The sequence below is a fragment of the Salvia hispanica genome, chromosome 2 (assembly GCF_029641045.1).
Source record: "Salvia hispanica isolate PSC_SH4W2 chromosome 2, Shi_PSC_v1, whole genome shotgun sequence".
NCBI classification, from domain to species: Eukaryota; Viridiplantae; Streptophyta; class Magnoliopsida; order Lamiales; family Lamiaceae; genus Salvia; species Salvia hispanica.
The window spans coordinates 3,129,458-3,154,580 of NC_142693.1; the positions used below are offsets into that span (position 1 = coordinate 3,129,458).

The 25,123-nt window shown below is 34.1% G+C and overlaps 2 protein-coding genes across 4 annotated transcripts; both read left to right on the top strand.

Annotated features, from left to right (window-relative positions):
• The first annotated feature begins 1,286 nt into the window (after positions 1–1,286).
• On the top strand, positions 1,287–14,495 carry LOC125201116 (putative disease resistance protein RGA3). 3 transcript variants are annotated; one of them, XM_089064385.1, is made up of 5 exons: positions 1,287–1,407; positions 2,718–2,842; positions 4,951–5,050; positions 9,875–13,400; positions 13,881–14,495. In XM_089064385.1, the coding sequence occupies exon 4, from the start codon at positions 9,891–9,893 to the stop codon at positions 13,308–13,310; it is 3,420 nt and encodes a 1,139-aa protein (XP_088920511.1). In that variant the 5' UTR covers positions 1,287–1,407; positions 2,718–2,842; positions 4,951–5,050; positions 9,875–9,890; the 3' UTR covers positions 13,311–13,400; positions 13,881–14,495. The 3 variants fall into 3 exon arrangements, with proteins under 3 accessions (XP_088920511.1, XP_088920512.1, XP_088920510.1); XM_089064386.1 differs by having other exon boundaries at positions 2,718–2,838; positions 9,875–13,404; XM_089064384.1 differs by having other exon boundaries at positions 2,718–2,838.
• A 6,216-nt stretch (positions 14,496–20,711) lies between these two features.
• LOC125213938 (putative disease resistance protein RGA3) lies at positions 20,712–24,059 on the top strand. Its single transcript, XM_089064389.1, has one exon. The coding sequence runs from the start codon at positions 20,724–20,726 to the stop codon at positions 24,057–24,059; it is 3,336 nt and encodes a 1,111-aa protein (XP_088920515.1). The 5' UTR covers positions 20,712–20,723.
• The last annotated feature ends 1,064 nt before the right edge of the window (positions 24,060–25,123 follow it).

The window sequence follows — 25,123 nt, forward strand, 5'->3', positions numbered from 1 at the left end:
ATAATTTATTCATATATATTAAAAAACTCATTAAAATTATATAAATATTTTATAATTCAAATTTATAATTGAAGTGAGATATATAGAAAAAATAAAGCACAACATAGTTAAAAAATAATAAATTTAACATAAATTAAAAAAATGAAGTAGTTCACATCAGTTTCTGGAAGAGTGTTTCACATGATTTTGTTAGAAAAAAAATTCACATGATTATTGAAAGAATATATAGAAATAAACGTAATAATCACTTAATAAAATAAATTAATAGTTAAAAGTAATAAAAAAATCAAAAATTAATGTAGTGCAAAATTTTTGAAATTAAAAATGTGATGTAGAATTATATTGCTAATGTGCAAATTATTAAAACATCAAGACATGTACTCCAATAATGAAGTAATAAGATAAGGCAACAATTAAAAGTGAAAAAACAAAATAAAAATTATTTTAACTTTCAACCAATAAAAATAAGACACCTGGACATGCCCCCACTTTTTCTATGGGGCTGCAGGGTGATACCGAACAATTAGAGGGGGAGGGGTTGGATTAATTTATTTTAGAATTACTTTTATTTATTTGCCTTTTATGTGTGACACTCCTTTATCTATTGAGGTGGTCTAAGGAGTTGACTTGCCTTCGTTTTAGTAATAAATTCTTGCAAGTGTACATGGTTATAATAGTTCTAGCAAGCAAGAGTACGTTGCTACTTAAGAACCTATTGCATATCTTTTCATGCAATACATTACTAAAATAAAATTCTGAAAAAATACATTACCAAATAAAAATGTGTTTCCTATACTAGCTATAAGGATTATAATGAAAAATTAAATAAATGCTAGCTAGAATATTGCCCACTTTTTTTTTTATGAAAAAAGGCATTACAAAAGTAAAAATATGTCTTAATACATAAGCAAAAATGACATTTCTAAATTGCCAAACTTAAAGAAGAAAGAAGCTGTCTACGAATATTGTAAATATTTAACAAAATGAATGATCTGTTCTGTTTAGATCTAACTAATTTTAAATCTTATCATGTTAGGCAGCAAGCCAGCAATAAATTGGATAATACTTCCTCTATAGTTGACAATTAAGCAATTAATCAACCTACTAATTAGTTTTGTCACGGTCCATGTGGGTAACAACTTACTACTGAATAAACAATTTTAAGATTATGTCATTACAAGCTGGCTCACACAAATCTAATCAACAATATATATATAATTAATGACTAATTTAAAGTCAACAATGTTAAATTAATATTTGTAGCTCTGCCTATGTAGTCTTGTTTTCTCTTTTTCATAGGTATTTGCCTCAAATTCAAATTCTGTATTTGCAATTGACTCTTGAGACTTGAGAGAGAGCTATTTCCTCCCGCGGAGTTATACATAATCTCACTGTTTTATACACCAAGTAAGTATTTCATTTTTCATTTCTTATCTTTGTTGAAGGATTTTTTTCTTATAAAACTTTTAGTTTATTATATTGCTTCTAGTTTTTGAGTAACGTGGATTTTCCTATCTTATATGTTGTGTATTTTCATAGTTTCATAGTTTCATAGTATATAGATAAGATTAATGTTCTCCGTTTTATTCTTCACTTAAGTTAAAGATAAGGAGAAGTAAATATTAACTGATTAAATTAGGCCATTTCCTATTTTTATAGTAGTAAATATTTTTTATGACAAAATTTCATTAAATTTGGATGATCGTTATTGTGGTTAAAATATGCTCATGTCTTGTTAAGATGTGGTTAATTGGGACTTTTAATTTATTGGATCAATGTAATATAATTAATTAGAGCCAGAAAATATTCTTTTTGAAGCATAAACGTATTTCAGCCCATAAAAAAAATCCTTATTTACACATTACAGATTTGTAATCATGTCTCTCCATTCTAATTAGTTGGTTGTTTTTGATAAAATCTCTTAAAATTTGTTTCGCATGATTTAGTGATTGATCTTGTCTTATCAATATAAGTGTGTACTTGATCTAATTAATTCAAATTTGTACATCGACTTAGCTCTTAATCACTTGTTAGGTAGCAATAATTGAAGCATAGTATATTTGTTTTTTTAGTGAATACACAAGTTGACAAGTTGACCAATGTACATATCATTTTATTGTAGGCTTTCTCGTATAAATTTAATCAATTATATAATGCCTCTTTCAAGTTGACACTCTTGCCACGAAGCCCATGAAATCGCGAACGATACATATAAAATTATAAATAATACCTCTGATCAAGATGGTTATGGTTTGGACTCGTTTCATGTGGCCCAGAGTTCGATTATCCCTTAAATGCCTTAGATCTAATAAATTTAAATGTAGATTGTCCAAGTTATATTTGATATATTGTATGAGTATAAGAAAAATTGAGAAATAAATTACGATAGATGGTAAAAAACCTTGGTTCGTCCTATACTTTTTAAAACTGAAAAAAACAATACGGAAGATGAAATTTCGGCAACTACATCCCATTTTCTCTTTTTCGATAATTTAAATATTGATGTGACAGCCGATTTAAAAAAATTACATGCCAATGACTTCTTCCAAGGAATCTTATAGAGTAGATATTTAGTGAACAAATACACAAGTTGGCCCATGTGCTTATTATTTTATTTTAGGCTTTCTCGCATAAATTTAATCAATTATACAATGACTAGTTCAAGGTCAATGCTTGACACTCTTGCTTATATAATCTTGGTTTCTTTTTTGTCATAGCTATCTGCCACAAATTAAAAATCTGAATATTTGTATTTGAAGAGAGAGAGACCGGAGTTATATCTACGTATTTATTCCGAGTGGCGCAGTCATCCCTTTCTCACACAAAATCTGGCAACAAGTAAGTAAGTAGATTATTTTTCAGTTTTGTTAGAGTAGAGAGTACATTTTAAGAGTTTACGAGCAATAATAATTAGTTTATTTGTTAGGAAAGTAATACTACTATTATTAATGGATAATATGATATTTGATAGATTATTTATCTTGTATTTGAAAATATCATTAATATTGTTAATATTTTGGAGTAAAAATTGATTAGTAAAACTCAATTGACTAATAGACGTGATTAAAGTACTATTTTTATTTATTTATTTGTTTGTTTATTAATAATAATAATAATAATAATAATAATGATAATAATAATAATAATAATAATAATGATAATAATAATAATAATAATAATAATAATAATAATAATAATAATAATAATAATAATAATAATAATAATAATAATAATAATAATAAACAAAGACATATAAGTATGGCCAAAATTTTAAGGCCACCATTGAAATCTTGATTAAAAGCAAAATCCTATCAAATTAATAATTTACAGGCAAATAGTATCATTTATCATTATAATTATTAAGATTAATAATTTTAAATTTGTACTACATCCGTTACAAGCTAGTTGATGCATGTTATTGTACATGAGATATAAGAAATTGATGATATGTTAAAAGAAGAGAGAAGATAAAAGTATATGCCAAATAAGAAAATGCAAGTAACTTGGCGCAATCTAAAATGGAATATTGAGCAAATAATTTAATAATTTGGGTGAATGGAGTATAAAATTTGGATTAATAAATTATAAATTGATAAAATAGTAGTAATAGGTATTATTACTGAAAAATATGATACTTAATTCTATAAAATTACATTAAGATTCACTTAATAAATTATTTGATAATATAAAATCATAGTAACAAAATAATTATTGTTAATAGTTTGTATCTTAATAAAAGGATAAAAAATAAAAAATATTTAAATATGGAAAGAGGGATGTACTAGTATAACAACTAATTTCAAAGTTACAACGCACATCCAATTTGGTGCTGCCATGTGGCACAAAAAATGTAACATTGTAAATACTAAAATGCAATATATATTTGTAGAAGCTACAAATGAAATTCGGCAGAATGCATTTTTGTTATATGCAGATTGCATTTTTTATTGTTGAGTTTTGCATTTTAGATATTGACTGTTTAGTTTGCATTTTATATATAGATGGATTGCATTTATATATGTGAAATGCAAAACTTAACAATATAAAATGCAATTTATAATAAGGGGGCACTCTAGTGCTCCCGTATGGAAATATGCTCAACCTATAAAAAAAAGAAGAGCGACACTTCCGCGATCCAATTATCCTAGGCGCAACACAAAACATGCAATTAATATATCTTTATGAATACTTATAGGTTTGTGTTAAAATGACAACCCCTCTTAAAATGACAACGTGACAACGCTTATACAACAATATTATAAACGCTACACAGCAATATTGCAAACACTATACAACAATCTATAGATTGTTGTATAGTGGTCGGATATTGCTGTTCAAGAAAAATTGTTGTACAAAGACCAGCATATTGCTGCCCGTCTTTTTCCAGAATTTTTATTGCCACGTGGCAGCTTATTATTCGTCCACGTGTACAAATGATTGACTAGAAATGGTGGTATGGTGTTATTTTAAGGGGTGGTGGCACCCTAACATGCCCCTACTTGATAACAATAATCTAAATTATACTATCGATTTTCTTCTTTTCGGAATTCATATTATTAATTGACTACGTGCATATTTTTTCATTCTCGGCTGTCGCCCGTAAACCTAATCAATTATATTATACTCCCTCCGTCCCCAAGTTGCTTGAGTCGTATACTTTTTTGGTTTGTCCCAAGTTACTTGAGTCATTTCTTTTTTTGCTAAAAACAAAATATCTAACCACACCTATTTTATTTTTCCTTTTACTTTACTTTCTCTCATCTCTCTTACTTTATTCCCCCTTCTACTTTATTTAACTGATTAAACAAAACTTTTTTAAATCCCGTGCCGAAAGAAAACGCCTCAAGTAACATGGGACGGAGGGAGTATGATAATTAAATTAGCCACTAGCTTTAGATTTTCAATACCTGAACCTCTGCTTACCTAATCTTGTTTTTTATGTTTTTGTAGCTATTCAGCCACAAATTCAAATTCTGAATATTTATAATTGAGTCTTGAGAGAGAGAGATACTTCCTACTGGTGTTATATCCACGTACTGATTCTCAGCAAGTAAGTATCATTTTCAATTTTCTTATGCAATACATGGGAATTGTCTTTTTTTTTAGTGGAGAAATTTCTGCCCACGTATTGTTTCTTCATCTTAATTGGAGAGGGAATTAATTAAGAGAGAATAGTGATAAATGTGTTTTCATTTTTAATAATGCGTCATTTTAGTTCAGATAGATACATGCGATGAATTTAATATCAAATTTTTAATTGATCTTAACATATTCAATTAGGATGTTGTTGTTATCCTTGTAAAATTACCTTTAAACTTTTAATACTATATTCTTATTAAAAAATAATTTAAATGAAAAAAATTATGTGAAATTTAGAGTTTAAAGATATTTTTTATTCTGAAATAGTAGTTATATACTTCCTTCGTTCCAATACATATGCAATATTTAGTTTTCGGCACGAGATTTTATGCAGTGTTGTTTTGTGAGTTAATGAAGAGAGAGTAAAGTAAGAGAGAAGAAAAAATAAAAATAGTGTTGTTTCTATTTTAGAAAACATTTCATTTTTATTAGGATAATTCAAAAAGAAAAACGTTTCATTTTTAATGAGACAAAGAAAGTAACTTATATTTTCTTATTCTATTCTTAAAACTGAAATACTATATGTTGGTTCAGGCTATATATTTTTATTCTCAATGATTCATTGGTTCTAGGTTCTCATCTTAGAGCCATTTGATTCTATATATTAATGATTTCAACCAACAAAATCATTTGTCAAATGTTTGTTTTCATGACCAGAATGAGTAACCTAGATTTTTATATATAGGTATTTGCTTGTTTACAAATCCACATATTATTTTATGTAATTAAATTGTTACGCTCCGACCACTTAATTATACAGCTAAATATTGCGGTCATCCAGAAATAATTAAGTTTTGTTTGAGTTTGTTTTCATAAAGTCTATGCAAAATCACTCCTTATTGAACTATATCAAATTAGGGTTTCGAGATTTAGTTTTTTATGAATAAGAAGCGCTGATGTATAAATTATTTTCGCCTTTATCACGAGTCTATTTTACTCCAACCCAGGACAAATAAGTCACAACATATTAGGAGTATTTAACTTCATTCTAGAATATAATGCTTCATTCTAGTAGGTTTTTATTTAATTCCAATAGGATTATTACTTCATTTTAGTACGTACAGGCGGTTTTTCCCATCGCGTACCGTTCTTTCTCTCTGTAATGTCTATCACCGCCGTCATGGCACTGAGAACAAAATGAAATGATAGCCAAATTGAAGGGTGTAATAAGCACATGGAATGAAATGATGTACTTCCTCCGTCCCGGCTAAGATGACACATTTCTTAGCCGACACATGATTTTAGGAGTTGTTGGTTAATGTGTTTAATTGGTGAGAGAATACGTGGGTTTATGTATTAAGTGGGAGGGATAGATAGTTGAATATTTAATTGAAGAGAAAAAAGTGTAATTGGAGAGAGAAAGTTTCTAAGGCCATCCACAACGCTATCTCTTATCCATCTCTTAACCCCCTCATCTCTTCACTATTCATGGGTCCCACTGTACTTTTCACTCCATCTCTTAAATAAGAGATAACACCTACATCCCTCCATCTCTTAACCATCTCATCTCTTAACTATTCATTCAATTTCATTTTTTATTTTTATTTTCAACAAATCCAATTAATAAAAAACACACTTCATTAAATAAAAAAAAATTACAATTTAAAATCCTAAAAATATAAAAAACACATAATTTAAAATCCTAAAAATATAAAAAAGACATAATTAAAATCCTAAAAATATAAAAAAGACATAATTTAAAATACTAGAAATTCAAAACACTTAAATTTAAAAAATTAACTCTGCCGGCGAATCATCCTTCCGAAGTCGGTGGCGGTGCACCCGAGTTAGTGGATGGTCGAATACCAAGTTGTCTTGCCATCTCCTGCATTCCGACAATATGATGTTCATATTGTGGAGGCGTCACGCGGGAAGTGTCAGCCATCGTGGCGAGCATGTACGGATCACAGGGAAGTGCAGGGAAGTGCTCGGGCCCGAGTTCGAGCCCGCCTGGCTTGATTCGCCTCGGCCCTTCCCCCTTCCCCTCCCCCACCCCCTCCCTCTAGCCGCCTTCGGCCCCTTGGTCCATTGCAGCCGACGTCGTGAACCGGAGGAGGAGCCACCTACATCGGTGGGCGTGTCCTCAAACTCCTGTGAGGCGTTGCCTGACCCGCCGCCCTCACTAGACGAGTAGCCACCCCTCGTGTGCTTCGCGCGTTTCGAGCTCGAGGACCAGACACCGTCGGCCCACCTTTCTTCGTTTATGATCAACTCCCAAACATCGATATGTTTGAAATCTTTTTGGACGTCGTCTTTAAAGACTCGCATCGCCGCTCTCAGAATATCGACCTCACTGGCTCCACTTTGGTATTACTCCGCTTCAGCCCTGTAGATCGAGCTAAATTTTTTGACATCTCTGTCGCACCGGTCCCAATGACTGCAGAGCATCTTCATGTTGCGGCGGTGAGCCCCCGCCAGCTTCAACTCTTCGTAAACGGCGGTGACCTTCTCTTAAAAACATTTGCGGTTTTGTTGATTTCCGACGATAGGATCGTATGAGACGGTGAACCAAGCGTTGTATAGACCCAACGTCTCCTTGCGGCTGTATAGATGACGACCTAGATCCTCCTCCTCTTCCTCGCCCTGTCCCTCCTCGGTATCACGACTGGCGGGGCCTCCACCGCCTCGTCGTCCTCCTATCAGAAAGTATTCCGGAGCGTGTTCCTCCGAAAAATTCTCCCTAATTTGGGATAATCCCTGCGTTGACCTCGGGGGGGGGTGGGGGGGAGGGAGGGACGATAGTATGCATCTAGATCAAAATGTGGTGCTTTGTACGGCGCGGGCGTCGCTGAGCCTTGGGTGCCCGACGTCGACTAACCAGCCAAAGAGTTGAACATGGCCCCCAGTTGCTAAACGCGTTTAAATCGAAGCCATGGGAGCCGATGGAGTTTCCGTCACCGGACATTTTTACAGAAATTGGAGAAGGAAAGAGAGGTGAATTGAGTGAAGAATAGATGTGGTATTTGTAGTGTTTGTGTGTGGAATGGAGAATGAAAGAGAGTAGTGTGTATTTATAGAATAAGAAAAATAAAAATAAAAAAATAGGTTACGCTTGAAAAAACGGTAATATTACCGTTTTTTTTTTAAAATTAAAAATGACGTCATAATTACGACGAGTGGGCGTCACGCCTAGCGCAAGCGCTCACCACGTGGCTCTGGCGCGTGGCGAGCTGTCTCCCAGCCGACCTCTTTCGCGCGAGACGCGCGACGCTACGGCTACGGGCTCCCGACGAGACGACGGCCACAACACCGTCTCGTTGTGGTCTCGTCTACGAGATGGAGCCACCCATGCACCGCGCTGTGGGTGCCCTAAAAATAGAAATATGTCATCTTATATGGGACAAACTAAAAAGGAAAGAGTGTCATCTTAAATCGGATAGAGAGAATAATAAATTATTTGAATGAAGTATGTGTAGAAGCATTTGAAATCCTGCTTAAATGAAGTAAAAAACCCGCTAAACAAATTATCGTTTTTAAAGTGAATAAAGTAAAATCTCAGTTCAACGAATTCAAATGAAGCATGTGGTGAATCATTTCAAAAATTGCTGGAAGTTGGTAAAAACATAATGTAGTTTCAAGGTATTACGTACTGGAATGATGTAATAAATATGGTAGAATGAAGTAAAATAGGCTTGTAATGAGGAGTAATATAATTTACACAACAACGAATTTCATCAAAAAAATTAGATCTAATGGCCCTAATTTGATCTCTAGCTCGGTTTTTAAAATTAGTTTGACATAGATCTAATGACCTTAGTTTGATCTCTAGCTCGGTTTTTAAAATTAGTTTAACATTGATCACAACTCTATCTTCGTATTAACATATACTCCTAGTTAATTGGAATTAGTTAACTTGATTTTCTTTATATTTAAATTTGTTTTCCTAGTTAATTATTAAGTATATGAAAAGTAATTGATTAATTCACTTTGGTATTCTTTTCTTCTACAAATCAAGGTTCCTTTTAGTATTTTTTTTCCTTTAGGTTTTATCTTTTTTTTCTTATGTTTAGAATTTCATTTATCAATATAAAGGTCTCATTGTTGGATTTAAAAGACACACATTTTAAGATTAATAGTATTTGAGTTTTATTTCTCTTGAATTTTCAATTCATTGAGTTATTTTATCCGACTTTTCACAGTCGTTTGTGGCGTCATTTATTCTATCTCGACTTATCAATTATTCCCTCGTACCCGTTGTAGCGTACCTCCACCCATATCAAATCCACCGCCCCGTTATTTGTTGATTCTTATCTTCAAACAAGCGGGGAAGAATCATATTTAACTTGAGGACCAACGTGTGTGTGATTGACAAAGATGTACATTAGAAAACATACGTATGATGTTAGGAAAAGACATAAATATAGACATGCAAGGGTGAGTTGATGTATAAACTACATTTGTTCTTCTAACAAGAATTCAATATTGACTTAATATATATTGCCTAAATAGATGGTTGCAAAATAGATGGTCATGACTCATGAGTGGAGTTTTACATAGAACAATACATTTTTATGTATTACAATAATGGTCCTTTTTTAATACTCCCTAGAATAAGTAGTATACTCACTAATATTATTTGACCCACATATATTTATGCATATATATACATGATTGTCGCCCTATATAGATGAAATGTACCAGAGTTATAAACATATTTCTTGACACTAGTGTGATATTTGTCATCCACAAGTTTACATGAGACAAAAATTTAAAAGAATTTCCTCTTTCACTATAGATATCTTTCTGCAACTATGGAAGGAGCAGCTTCTGCAGCCATCGAAGTTGTTGTTCAAAACCTGATCAACATTTTGAAGGAAGAGTACTCTTTGATTCGAGGTCTCGATGGAGCTGCCCGGCAGCTGAAGAAGACTTTGGACATGATCCAAGCCTACTTGACTGATGCTGAGAAGAAAATCATCACTGAAAGTTCTGTCAAACTATGGTTGAGGGAGCTTGAAGTCGTGGCTTTCGATGCTGATAATGTCTTGGACGAACTCAGCTATCAACTTCTTCAAAAACAAGTGGAGGAAATGAAGACTCCCAATCCCAATCCCAATCCCAGTCCCAGTCCCAAGTCCGGACTCAGCTATCAACTTTCGATGCTGCTATCATGCTTCTCATCGTGCACAAGCATTTCGCGTCGGCATGATATGGCTCACACTATCAAAAATATCAAAGCGGAGTTTGATTCTATGAACAAAAGGGCAACAGATCTTGGCCTTCAAAGCAAAATTCAGTCTGCCTCTGATGTTGTCGTTCCTACTTCCACAAAGACTAATTCGATCATGAAAGATCCAATCTTTGTCGGAAGAGAAGATGATGTGTCTAAAGTAGTTGACATGCTGACCCATATCCCCCAAGATCGGACCATCTCGATCGTTGCTCTTGTCGGAATGGGGGGTACGGGGAAGACCACGTTGACTCGGAATGTCTTCAATCATCTCAAAAGGCTAAAAACATTCGAATCATATATTTGGGTTCATGTTTCTCAAAATTTCGATCCAATCAGTCTTTACATCACAATCCATTCAATATTGACTTCAACTGCCAGTGATAGAGGCGAGCGAGTTGAGCAAGAGGAAGTTATCCCAAACAAGAAAGTTATCCCGAACGAGGAAGTTATCCTGACAAAGCTTCAAGAAGCCCTCAAGGCTAAAACTTATCTTCTTGTTCTTGACGATGTTTGGAATGAAGATACTTTGAAATGGGGAGACTTTATAAAAAGCATTGAGGGAGTTTCTTCTAAAGAGGGAAATGGCATTATCATCACTACCAGGAGTCATACTGTTGCTTCAATTGTTAATCCACTTTATACTCATCCAGTGAATGTCTTATCAGATGAAGAGTGCTGGTTCATAATCAAAAGAAAAAATTTTGATGGGAATGCAGATGTTCCAACCGGATTTGAGAAGATTGGGAAAGAGATTGCGAAAAGATGTCAAGGTTTGCCCTTGGCTGCCAATGTGGCCGGAGATGTGCTTCGTCGCCGTAAATCCATGCAAGATTGGAGCTCCATTAAAGAAACATGGCTTTCAGATGGTAAAGAAGGCAAAAGTATCTCAACAATATTGAAACTGAGCTATGATCACCTACCTTCGTCTTCACTAAAGAAGTGCTTTGCGTACTATTCGATTTTCCCCAAAGGTCAGAGAATCATGAAGGAGGAGCTGATTGAACTTTGGATAGGAGAAGGCTTTCTTCAACCTGGACAGACGGATGATGGACAGACGAATGATATGGAGTCTGTGGGCAACACGTTTCTCAATGTGCTTCTAGAGAACTCTTTGTTGCAAGCTACAGAGCCATATATTGTGATGCACGATCTGGTACATGATCTTGCATCTTCTGTTTTGCATACTAATACAAGTGGCAGCACTGTAGTTCGATATATGTTTCACGAAAACGAATCAAGTCGTATTTCGGAAGAAGTGTCGAGGAATTTGCGTACATTAATCTTGGTAGGTGGAAATTCTGGTATCATATTCTCTGGCTTCAAATCTCTGCATAATCTAACTCTTTCTGGTGAAAATTATAAAGAGTTACCCAGTTCAATAAAGGAATTGATACATTTGAGAAATCTCAATATTTCCATGACATCAATTGGAAACATCCCGGAGTGGATTGGTGAACTCCACCATTTGCAGACATTAAGAGCAGAACAATATATTTCTGAAAAACTGCCAAATACGCTGAAGTACTTGATTAATTTAAGACATCTTTATCTAAGGAGGGAAACAGGGTTGCCCGCAGAAATTAGGAGATTAACTAATCTTCAAACACTTCTGTACTTTACAGTGGGCGAAGAGAAGGGATACCAAATTGAAGAGCTCGGAAGTTTGAAAAATCTCAAAGGAACACTAGAGATTGAGCATCTTGATAGGGTGCGTGACAAAGAAGAGGCTATGAAAGCAAATTTGTCTGAGAAATCAAACTTGTCTGAACTGGTGTTTAGTTGGGCTGAAGAACCAGGGACTTATTGGGATGAAGAGAGAAGAAACCTTATGAGAAGTGACAGTGGAATAAATGATGAGAGTGTATTGGAAGGACTCCAACCTCATGCAAATCTGAAGGTGTTGAAGATTGAAAGATTTAAAGGCAAAAAATCTCCAAGATGGTTGGGAGTATGGGATGGTCTTCAGGGTTCTTTGGTACCGTTTGAGTACTTGACTAAGTTAACATTTGAGGATTGCTCAGAATGTGAGGAAATCTCAACGCTTGAGTCCTTGCCTAGTCTGAAATATCTTTATTTGTCTGGATTGATAAAGCTGAAAAAACTGCCAAAGCAGTTATTCTATAAGAATCGGGATCTCTCAAAATTAGAGATTCGGTATTGCCCTAAATTGAGAGGTTTACCAGATGGCTTGGACACCCTCATTTTTCTGGAGGAGTTGATTATATGGAACTGTGGTAACCTAATATCAATTGGGAATCCGAGTGGCGGAGTAAGACAACACCAAGGAATCCTGCGTAAGCTGGATTTTGAAGAATGCAGGTGGCTGAAGGAATTTCCATGTCAAATTCTGGAGTCGTTCGCTCCCACAATCGAGATACTCAAATTCGAAGGATTAAGGGACCTACAGAATCTACCAATGCTAATTGACTGTCTGGCTAAATCAGCTCCTCGCCTCGAAGTATTGAAAATCAGACGTGTTTCTAAACTCATGGCTGCTAGTGCTAGTGGTGGTACTATTGAGAGTTGGAGTTTTGGCAGCTTGAAGGAATTAAATATAGATGTGAATTTGGTCTGGCGTTGGGATAGTGATTATGCTGATGCCATCAGAGAGACGGTGGATGGCATATTGCAAGGATGTCGCAATTCACTTACTCGCTTCACTTTCAAGGGGATTGATGATTGGGAGTGGCTGCCTCAATCAATTCAACATCTCACTACAATTGATTACTTAAGGTTGGAAGATGTCGGAGTAAAAGAATTGCCCCAGTGGCTGGGGAACCTCTCATCTCTAACGTCCTTGCACATAGAACGTTGCAAGAAGTTGAGGTATCTGCCCCCTGTGGCTGCGGGCTTCACTAACTTAAAACGGTTACAAATTTACTATTGCCCGAAACTAAAAGCTGATTCGGAGTGGCGCAACCATCCCAACCTGAAAATCACGTGTCGTCGTCTGAACAAGTATGGACTATTTAATACCTACACCCTCCGTCCCACTTAAGATGACACGTTTTCCTTTTTATATTGTGGTGAGAATGGCGCAACCTTCCCAATCTGAAAATCTGGTGTCATCGTCGTCTGTAAAATTTGGGTAAGTAAGTACTCCCTCCGTCTCTGAAAATTTGTCATCTATTTCCTTTTTCGTCTGTTCCTAAAAATTTATCACATTTCACTTTTACCATTTTTGGCAGTGGACCCTAGATTCCACTAAATCTTTTACACTCACATTTTATTATAAAACTATTATATAAAAAGTATGACTCACATGCCACCAACTTTTTCAACTCACTTTCTATTACATTTCTTAAAACCCGTGCCCAGTCAAATGGTGACGAATTATTAGGGACGTAGGGAGTAGTATATAAGTTTTTATATTGTGTTGACGAAAATAAATTATTGGTTGAAGCAATAGCTAGGATGGATCTGTATCATAGTTAAAATTCATCTTAAAATCCTACTACATTATAGGCAAGTTTTGGTTGTTTGGAGATATGTTTCAAGTTGCAATCACCTAGGAAGGAAGTTTTTGATACGATTACCCCTGTAGTTGACGTGCCTGTGACCTTGACAGGCCAGAAACATGCAAAGAGCCAAGTGCACAGGAGGAGAAGCCAAAGGAGAAGAGCTTGGCGGCGACGGCGAGGCACACTAAGTCCGGTCCGGCTGTCAGGAAGCCAGACTTATATATTTATTATGATTTATTTTATATTTTTTGCATCTTTTTGGAAAGACAATTTTAATGTTTGTTATTTTTTATTTCTTTTTAAAACGTTATTGTGTCGGGCGAAATACAAGCCCCATTCGGGTTTTCTTTGTTGGTTCTTTTCCGGATGTTAGATTAGAAGGTCGAACCAACCCTAGGGTCCTTAGTCTAATAAATAGGGTAAATATCATTATCATTGGCATATATGAATATTTTTACCCTAATCTCTATCTTTGGTTGTGTTATGCCGATGGAGAGCCTTCGCGTGTAAGTTGGAGATTACACCGACGAGCCGTGTTGGCCGCTGGATTTGTGGGTGGAGTTGATGGAGTTGCTCCAGAGTTTGTAGTTAGGGACTTATCCCTAACTACTGGGAATATGATGTAAATTAATCAGGTATTCATGTAAATCAAATCATCCATCTTTAGTACTCCATGTTTATTTGTAGCAGATTCATAGTGTTTAAATAAGGAAAAGAGGCGGTTTTTGGCATTCCATAATGCTCCATAAAATACATACAAAGCGACCAAGAATAAATAGGAGAAAAGGGTCAAGAAGATCAAGAACATCATGGTTTTTACCGAGTACTCCTTTCATCTATGATTAAATATCACATTTTTTTATTGGCTCGGTTTTCAAGAAATTATTTGACTTTATGAAGAAAAATCGATAATAAAAATTAATGGATCGTGGGTCCTACTTTTATACTATTAGTTATATAATAAAATGTGAGTAGAATGTGTTAGTAGAATATGAGGTTCATTTAGCAAAAAATAATAAAAGCTAAATGAGATATTTTTTGACGGACGGACGGAAAAGAAATAATGAGACATTTAATGCTGGACTGAGAGAGTATCACTTTAACACGGAAAATTGGATGAAAGCATAGATGAGGAACTTGAACGTTCTATCTTGTTTAAAGAGAAATTCATAAGTGGACTTAGGTGTGAAAGAATCTTTGAAGTTAACTTACTTTATAGTTGTCGATTTTAAAATTTGTCCAATATTTCTGTTCTTCACAAGATTGTTAGTCTAGTGAGTAGAGATTATACAATACGTCAAGCTCCATAGAAACTCCGTTACTTTCTAATTTCAGAATGAAATTAGGACCCACGATCTACTAACTTTTTTAAATCATTTTCGATTACATTTCTTAAAACCCGTGCCGGGTCAAAGTGGGACAATATTTGGGGGACGGAGGTAGTATTAGTTTTATAGTCATAAAGTTTGAGTAAAATGAGTTAGTAGAATATGAGTAAAATGAGGTTCATTCACCAAAAAATGGTAAAAGCGAAATGAGACATTTATTGGCAGAGGGATGGAAAAGGAAAAATGTGATATTTATTGACGGAATGAGGGAGTATCACTTTAACACGGAAAAATGGATGAAAGCATAGATGAGTAACTTGCACGCTCTATCTTTGAAGTTAAGTTACTTCATAGTTGTCGATTTTAAAATTTGTCTAATTTTTCTGTTCTTCACAAGAATGGTAGTCTAGTGAGTAGAGATTATACAATACGTCAAGCGCCGTAGAAACTCCATTACTTTCGAATTTCAGAATAAATTTGTACCTTATTCAAATAAATGGATATTGTTGTGTCATCTTTGTTGCGATAACAACCCAATCCGAGTAACAAATAAAACAAAACTTTGTCAACATAGGAATTGAACTAAAGTTCTTGATAAGCAAAGACTTATCCCACATCTCTTGCCACTTGCACGAGATACGAAATTCAAGCGCGTCTTATACCCTTTCCCTGAAGGAAAAAAAAAAATCTCAAACGCGAAATTTGTTTCATATATTCGTCTACTTCAAGAAAAAAATCTCATAATTCCCCAACTGTAAACATGATCAAATAGAAAAAAAATGATGTCTACGAGTATTAGAATATTTAACAAAATGGATGATCCGTCAAGTTTTGATCTAATTAATCAACCTACTAATTTGTTTTGTCACGTTTCATGTGTGTAACAACCTATTACTGAATAAACAATTTTGAGATTATGTCATTACAGGCTCGCCCAAACCTAATCAGCAATACTTTAATTAATGACTAATTTAAGGTCAATAGATTTAAATTAATAATTGTAGGTTTGTTACGTAGTCTTATTTTCTCTTTTTTATAGCTATTTGCCTCAAATTCAAATTCTGAATATTTACAATTGACTCTTGAGAGAGAGAGCTATTTCATACCGGGGTTATACATAATGGGTGTGAAAACTCATCAAGGGATGGAAATCCATGAATAAAAATGACATTTTTGTAAATAGTTTGTAAATGAACATTTTTGTTCATGGATTTCCATCCCTAGATGAGTTATCACCCCTACCAAAAATGGCCTAGTATATAATACTCCCTTCGTCCCACTTTAGCAGTCCCGTTGACTTTTCCGTCCTCTTTTTGTAAGAATGATAAAAAATAGTTAAAGTGGAGAAATGGTAAAGTAATAGAGACAATAATGTAGATAAGACTCTTCTCTATATTATTCTCTCTCTTAATTTACCATTTCTCCTCTTTAACTATTTTCTATCATTTTTACAAAAAGAGGGCAGAATAGTCAATGGGACTGCTAAAGCGGGACAAAGGGAGTAGTAACTTATTAAATTAGGCCTTTTCCTATTTTTGTAAATAGTTTGTAATGGCCGTAGTTTTTTTACAAAATTTCACTAAAAATTTAGATAATCGTTATTGTGATTGAATTTGAAAATCCATGTGCATGTTCATATCTTGTTAAGATGTGGTTAATTGGGACTTTTATTGGATTAATGTAATTAAATAGAGCCAGAAAATAATCTTTTTGAAGCATAAACGTATTTCAACCCATAAAAAAATCCTTTATTTAGACATTACAGATTGGTAATCATCTCTCTCCATTCAAATTAGTTGATTTGTACTTGGTCTTTATATTAGTGTGTACTTGATCTAATTAATTCAAATTTGAACATTGACTTAGCTCTTAATCACTTGTTAGGTAGCAATAATTTAAGCATGTTGTATTTGATTTTTTTGTGAAGACTTAACAAATTTTGACACGCATATTAATGACACGCCAAGTTGACCAATGTGCATATCATTTTATTGTAGGCTTTCTCGTATAAATTTAAGCAATTATATAATTGCTATCAAGTTGACACTCTTGCCAAGAGGCCCATGAAATCGCAAACGATACATATAAATAATCCCTTTGATCAAGATGGTTGTGGTTAGGACTCGTTTCATGTGGCTCAGAGTTCGATTATATATCCCTTATCCCTTAAATGCCTTAGATCTAATAAATTCAAATTGTAGATTGACTTAATAACTTTTGATATATTGTCTAAGAAAAATTGATAAATAAATCACGATATATGGTCAAAAATTTTGGCTCGTCCCATACTTTTTAAATAATCTGAAAAATAATTACGAAAGATGAAATTTTTCTTTTTCAACAAATTAATGGTTGTAACAGCCGATTTAAAACACTTATTTGACATGCCAATGATCTTCTTCCAAGCAATCTTGTGGAGTAGATTATTAGTGAACAAATACACATGTTGGCAATGTGCATATTATTTTATTTTAGACTTTCTCGTATAAATGAAATCAAATATACAATGACTAGTTCAAGGTCAATGCTCAACACTCTGAATATTTATTTAGATCAATTAAATCAATCTTTTTTGTCATAGCTATCTGCCACAAATTCAAATTCTGAATATTTTTAAGAGAGAGAGAGTGCTACTTCATACAGGAGTTATATCTACGTGTTTATTCTGAGCGGCGCAACCATCCCCTTCTCATACAAAATCGGGCAACAAGTAAGTAAATAGATTATTTTTCAGTTTCGTTATAATAGAGAAGTAGTAACATTTAAGAGTTTACAAGCAATAATGATTTGTCTATTTGTTAAGAAAATACTCCCTCTGTGCCATAGTAGATGTCGCACTTGGGAGATGGCAAAGGATTTTAGGAGATGTTATTTTATGTGTTAAGTGGGGAGAGAAAATATAATTTTATAATTGATGTGACAAGGAACTTTTTCCGAAATAGGAAATGTGACATCTTTTGTGAGACAAACTAAAAAGAAAAGTATGACATCTACTATGAAACAGAGGGAGTAATACGAGAAAATATTCAGTGGTCCGTCCACGCCACCATGACACTATGAGGTGGTATGTCCAACCAATTATTTATTGACAAACGAGAATATAAAAGGCCACACATCCAACTAGACATGCAATTATTTAGGAAACATTCATTATACTACTTTTATGGAAAATTGCATAATATAAATATGGAAATGTCTACTATGTGGTATATTGCATATCTATATAATAATAAAAAAATAAAATCATACTAACACTTGTGAGTATATTCTTTTGGGTATGAATTATAATTATCTTTTTTTTTTCTTATTTATTATGTATATAAAATAAATATATTATACATATAAAGCATGACCATAATTTAATTATATTTGCAATATTAACCTATTGAGTAAACATATAATCATTTATATGCACATAAAATAATATTAACAAAATGTTGTAGGATTACATTTTTTTTATTGCGATACATATTGGCTATTATTATTATAGTAAGTGCAAATATAAATATGAAATATGTATAGGAGCTGAAAATATATTGGTAATGTCCATTTTTATACTATACAATTTTTCATGAAAGTGATATAATGAATGTTTCCTAAATAATTGAAAATTGTACATAAAATAAAATAAGTATGCCCATAATGTAATTTTTCTATCATTTTTTTTGTGCATGTACATGATTATATGTTTACTCAATAGGTTAATATTGCAAATAAAATTAAATTGTGGTCATGCTTTATATGTCTAATATATTTATTTATATGCATAACAAATAAGAAAAAAAGATAATCTTATTCATACCCAAAAGAATATAAGTGTTAGTATGATTTATTTTTTTATTATTAATAAATATGCAATATACCATATAGTAGTAATTTCCATATTTATATTATGCAATTTTCCATAAAAGTAGTATAATGGATGTTTCCTAAGTAATTGCATGTCTAGTTGGATGTGTGTCCTTTTATATTCCTATTTTTGTCAATAAATAATTGGTTGGACACACCACCTCATGGTGCCATGGTGGTGTAGAAGGACCACTGAATATTTTCTCGGAGAGAGTAATATACTACTATTATTAATAGAGTAATAAATAGTTAAAGTGGAGAAAAAAGAAAAGTTAAAGAGAGAATAATGTAAATGAGACTCTATTCTATATTATTGTCTTTCTTACTTTATTTTCTCTTGATAAATTATTTATTCCCTCCGTCCCCCATAATTTGTCACCATTTGACCCGGCACGGGTTTTAAGAAATGTAATAGAAAGTGGGTTGAAAAAGTTGGTGGCATGTGGGTCCTACTTTTATATATTAGTTTTATAATAAAATGTGAGTGAGAATGAATTAGTGGAATATGAAATCCACTACCAAAAATGATAAAAGTAAAAGGTGACAAATTTTTAGGGACGAACGAAAAAGGAAATAGGTGACAAATTTTCAAGGACGGAGGGAATATCTGGTATTGTTATAGTCTTTCTGACTTTATTTTCTCATGATAAATTATTTATTGTTATAGTTAAACTTATTTTGTTAAGATTTTGGAGTTAAATTGATTAGTTAAACGTGTTAGTAATATACATTATTTAAGTGGGTATATTGCTAACTCAATGCTTAATTGCTAACTACAACTCAATAATAGCCATTAGATATTCAAATTAAAGGCCTAGATCATCAACCACAAAATGTCAATACGATCAACAAAAAAAAAGTCAATAAGGCTATAGGATTAATTCCAATAAAAATCAATAGGGGTATTAATGTCAAGCTAGTTATAACTAACTTTTAAAAGAAATTCCAACACTTTAAATTCATATAACATATATAAAATTAAAGATAATTTTATAAGGATTCCAACGATATACTACATGCATATGTTCCGACGTCAAAATTTGAAAAAACAAAACTAGAATTTTCGTATTTTTCGTACAGAGGTTAATGTCAATGCAGCTAAGATAATATGTCAATATAAAGCATATACAATGTCAATCCTAAATTTGTGTTGACATTCTCAAAGCATTGTGTTGATATTTTCGAAACACTATATTGACATTTTCATCCAAACCCTAATTTGACGTTTTTTTTTTATCTTTTTCGATTTAATTAATAAAAACAAAAATTACACGTAGCAAATTATAGACCACACGTTTTTTAAAATCACGTGGCCTTAAATTAATTGTAGTTAGCAATTAAATGATGAGTTAGCAATTGATCACTCCCCTTATTTAAGTTGTGTGATTAATAAAGATGTACATTAGGAAATATGCTTATGATGTTAGGAAAGCACATAAATAGACATGCAAGGGTGAGTTGATGTATAAACTACATTTGTTCTATTAACAAGAATTCAATATGGACGTAATATATATTGCAGAAATAGATGGTTGCAAAATAGATGGTCATGAGTAGAGTTTTACATAGAACAGTACATTTTTATGTATATGAACAATACAATAATGGTACCTTTTTTAATACTCCCTAGAATAAGTAGTAAGTACTAATATTATGGATGAAATTTACTAGAGTTATAAACAAATTTCTTGACACTGGTGTGATAGTTTAGTTTACATGAGAAAAAATATAAAAGAATTTCCTCTTTCACTATAGGTACCTCTCTGCAGTACTATGGAAGGAGGTTCTGCAGCCATCGAAGTTGTTGTTCAAAACCTGATCAGCGTTTTGAGGGATGAGTACTCTTTGATTCGGGGTCTCGATGGAGCTGCTCGGCAGCTGAAGAAGACTTTGGACATGATCCAAGCCTACTTGAATGATGCTGAGAAGAAAAACATCACTGAAAGTTCTGTCAAATTATGGTTGAGGGAGCTTGAAGTCGTGGCTTTCGATGCTGATAATGTCTTGGACAAACTCAGCTATCAACTTGTCCAAAAACAAGTGGAGAAAATGAAGACACCAAATCCCAATCCCAGTCCCAAGTCCAAGGTTAAGCTGCTATCATGCTTCTCATCGTGCAAAAGCATTTCGCGTCAGCATGATATGGCTCACACTATCAAAAATATCAATGCGGATTTTGATTCTATGATCAAAAGGGCAACAGATCTTGGCCATCAAAGCAAAATTCAGTCTGCCTCTGATGTTGTCGTTCCTACTTCCACAAGGACTAATTCGATCATGAAAGATCCAATCTTTGTCGGAAGAGATGATGATGTGTCTAAAGTAGTTGACATGCTGACCCATATCCCCCGAGATCGGACCATCTCCATCGTTGCTCTTGTCGGAATGGGGGGTATGGGGAAGACCACGTTAACTCGAAATGTCTTCAATCATGATAGGCTAAAGACATTCGGATCACATATTTGGGTTCATGTTTCTCAAAATTTCTATCCAATCAGTCTTTACAACACAATCCATTCAACATTGGCTTCCACTACCATTGATAGAGTTGAGCGAGTTAAGCATGAGGAAGATATCCTGGACGAGGAAGTTATCCTAAAAAAACTTCGAGAAGCTCTCAAGGCTAAAACATATCTTCTTGTTCTTGACGATGTTTGGAATGAAGATGTTCTGAAATGGGAAGACTTTATAAATACCATGAAGGGAGTTTCTTCTACTGAGGGGAATGGTATTATAATCACTACCAGGAGTCAAAAGGTTGCTTCAATTGTTAAGCCATTTCAAATTCATCCAGTGAAGGGCTTATCACATGAAGAGTGCTGGTCCATAATCAACAGAAAAAGTTTTGATGGGAATGCTGAAGTTCCATCCAGACTTGAGGCGATTGGGAAAGAGATTGCGGAAAGATGTCAGGGTTTGCCATTGGCTGCCAAAGTGGTTGGGAGTGTGCTTTGTAGCTCTAAATCCGTACAATATTGGCGCTCCATCAAAGAAAATTGGCTTTTGGATGGTGAAGGAGGTGAAACTATCTCAACAATATTGAAATTGAGCTATGATCACTTGTCTTCGCCGTCACTAAAGAAGTGCTTCGCGTATTGTTCGATTTTCCCCAAAGGTCGGAAAATCATGAAAGATGTGCTGATTGAACTTTGGATGGCAGAAGGGTTTCTCTTTCTTCAATCTAGCCGAAGAGATGATATGGAGTCTGTGGGAGATATGTTTTGCAGTGTACTTCTACAAAACTCTTTGTTGCAAACTGCAGGGGAAGATAATAACAGAAGGGAATACTATGTTATGCACGATCTTGTGCATGATCTTGCATCCTCTGTTTTATCTAATAATACAGATGGCAACACTGTAGTTCGATACAAGTTTCACGATGAATCAAGTCGTATTTCAGAAGAAGTGTCGAGTAACTTGCGTACATTAATCTTGGGAGGTGGAACTTCTGGTACCATATTCTCTCACTTCAAATGTTTGCATAATCTAACTATTTATGATCGTGATTATAAAGAGCTGTCCATTTCAATTAAAGAATTGATACATTTGAGAAATCTCAATATTTCGGATACATCAATTGCAAACATTCCAGAGTGGATTGGTGAACTCCACCACTTGCAAACATTGAGAGCTGAGATAAAGAATCTGGAGAAACTGCCAAATACGTTGAAGTACTTGATTAATTTAAGGCATCTTTGTCTAATGTCTGAAACAGAGTTGCCTGCAGAAATTGGGAGATTAACTAGTCTTCAAACACTTCAGTATTTTAAAGTGGGCGAAGAGAAGGGTTACCAAATTGAAGAGCTAGGAAATTTGAAAAATCTCAAAGGAAAGCTAAAGATTGAGAATCTTGAAAGGGTGCTTGACAAGGAAGAGGCTATGAAAGCAAATATGTTGGAGAAGTCAAACTTGTCTGAACTGTTGCTTAGTTGGGATGATGAGAGAAGTTTGAGTGAAAGAAATGATGAGAGTGTATTGGAAGGCCTCCAACCTCATGCAAATTTGGAAGTGTTGGTTATTGAAGGGTATAAAGGCAAAAGAATTCCAACATGGTTTAAGAAACTTGACAACCTGACTGAGATGATACTTAACAGGTGCTCAGAATGTGAGGAAATCCCAACGATGGAGCACTTGCCTAATCTGAAATCTCTTTCTTTGTCGAGATTGAAGAAGGCGAGGTTCATAAATTCTTCATTCAACAATTTAAGGACTCTTGTTATTTCTAGATTAGAATTGAACTGTCTTCCAAAAGAGTTATTCTATAACAATCAGAATCTCTCTACATTAAGGATTGAGAAGTGTCGTGTATTGAGAGAATTACCGGATGGCTTGGACACCCTCAATTCTCTGGAGGAGTTGATTATTAAAAAATGTAAAAATCTAAAGTCAATTGGGAATCCAAGTGATGGAGTAAGAAAATATCAAGGAATCCTCCGTAAGCTAAAAATTAAAGGGTGCAGAGGGCTGGTGGAATTTCCACATCAAATTCTGGAGTCATTCGCACCCTCAATGGAGACACTAAAATTGGTGGGATTAAGGAGGCTAAAGAATCTAACTGTGCTAATTGACTGCCTCGCTAAATCATCTTCTCGTCTTGAAGAATTGATTGTCAAAGGTGTTCCTAATTTCATGGCAAGTGGTTTCATTGAGTGTTGGAGTTTAGGCAGGTTGAAGAGATTAGATATAGATGTGAGCGTGAAGTGGTCAAGGGAGACTAGTGTCATCATTGGAGGGACTGTGGAAGGGATGCTGCAAGGATGTGGCAACTCACTTACATGGTTACAATTGAAGGGGGTGGAAAACTGGGAGTGGCTGCCCCAATCAATTCAACACCTCACTTCTCTTTCTTGGTTGAATTTAGAGAATATAGGAGTAGAAGAGTTGCCACACTGGTTGGGGAACCTCTCATCCCTGAGGACGTTAAGTCTAGATGGTTGTAAGAAGTTGAGGTGTCTGCCCTCTTTGGCTGCTGGCCTCACTAAATTAGAACTTTTATGTTTTATTGATTGCCCGCAACTACACATTGATCCGGAGTGGCACAACCATCCCGACCTGGTAATCATTGATGGCCTCGAAATTCGTGAAATCTTTGATGGCTTCTCCTTCTGAATGACGTAGCAAGTAAGTAAATTTTTCCAACCCGTGTTGAGGAATACTCCAGCATTGAACCATGGAGTATAGTTTATTCAGTATATTTTTTAACTTACAAATTAGTGTGCTATTTTTCCTTCCTAGGTGAAAATGGAGTCCGGATGAAGTTGGAAACGAAAAGTGAAGGTCAATAGCCATTACACGAGGACTGTGGGATCTGTCACAACGTCTACACACATGCTTGGGACACCATGCACTGTCCAGAACATCTTCCGCGAGCCTTTGCAGCAGATTCATGAAATTCAGATTTAAATGAGGAAAGAGGCGGGTTTTGGCATTCCATAGTACTCCACAAAATATTAAGTGTTCAAGAATAAAAAGGAGAAGAAGATCAAGCATCCAAACTCCATCATTTTGGAGACAAACTACAACCGACAATTGGCGAACATCATTGAACCTTACGGTTTGGTTTTCATTACTTTTGGTGTCATTTATCTTAGCATGTGTGGCTGGTCCTTCTTCGTTGCTCCAAGCATTAGTAGGATCAATTGATAAAATAATTTGTTGAAATTCAGTACTTATTTGCTTAAGTTTTCATATGTGGTTTGGATTGCTTATAAATACACTATTTTATGATACAATATTTACTTATTTGCCTCTTTTTATTGCCATTTTAACATGGAAATTGACGAATGTATATATAGATGAGGAACTTGCATGTTTTATCTTGTTTGGAGAGAAATTCATTAGTGGACTTGGGTGTGAAAGTTTCTTTGAAGTTAAACTACTTCATAGTTGTCGATTTTGATGAATTAGTCTATTTTTTACTCCCTTTGTCCCGGCTAACATGACACATTCCTTGGCCAGCATGAGATTTTAGGAGTTATCGGTTAATATGTTTAATTGGAGAGAGAAAAGGTGATTGCAAGTATTAAAATAGAAAGAGAAAGGAAGATGAATATTTTAATAGGAGTGAGAAAATGTAGTTGGGTGTATTAATTGGGGAAAAAACGTTTCCAAAAAAGAAAATGTGTCATCTTACTTGGGACAAACTAAAAAGGAAAACGTGTCATCTTAAATGA

Excerpts from the sequence above, each read along its gene's own strand:
- LOC125201116 (XM_089064385.1), top strand. The coding sequence starts at position 9,891 with ATGGAAGGAGCAGCTTCTGCAGCCATCGAAGTTGTTGTTCAAAACCTG.
- LOC125213938 (XM_089064389.1), top strand. The coding sequence starts at position 20,724 with ATGGAAGGAGGTTCTGCAGCCATCGAAGTTGTTGTTCAAAACCTGATC.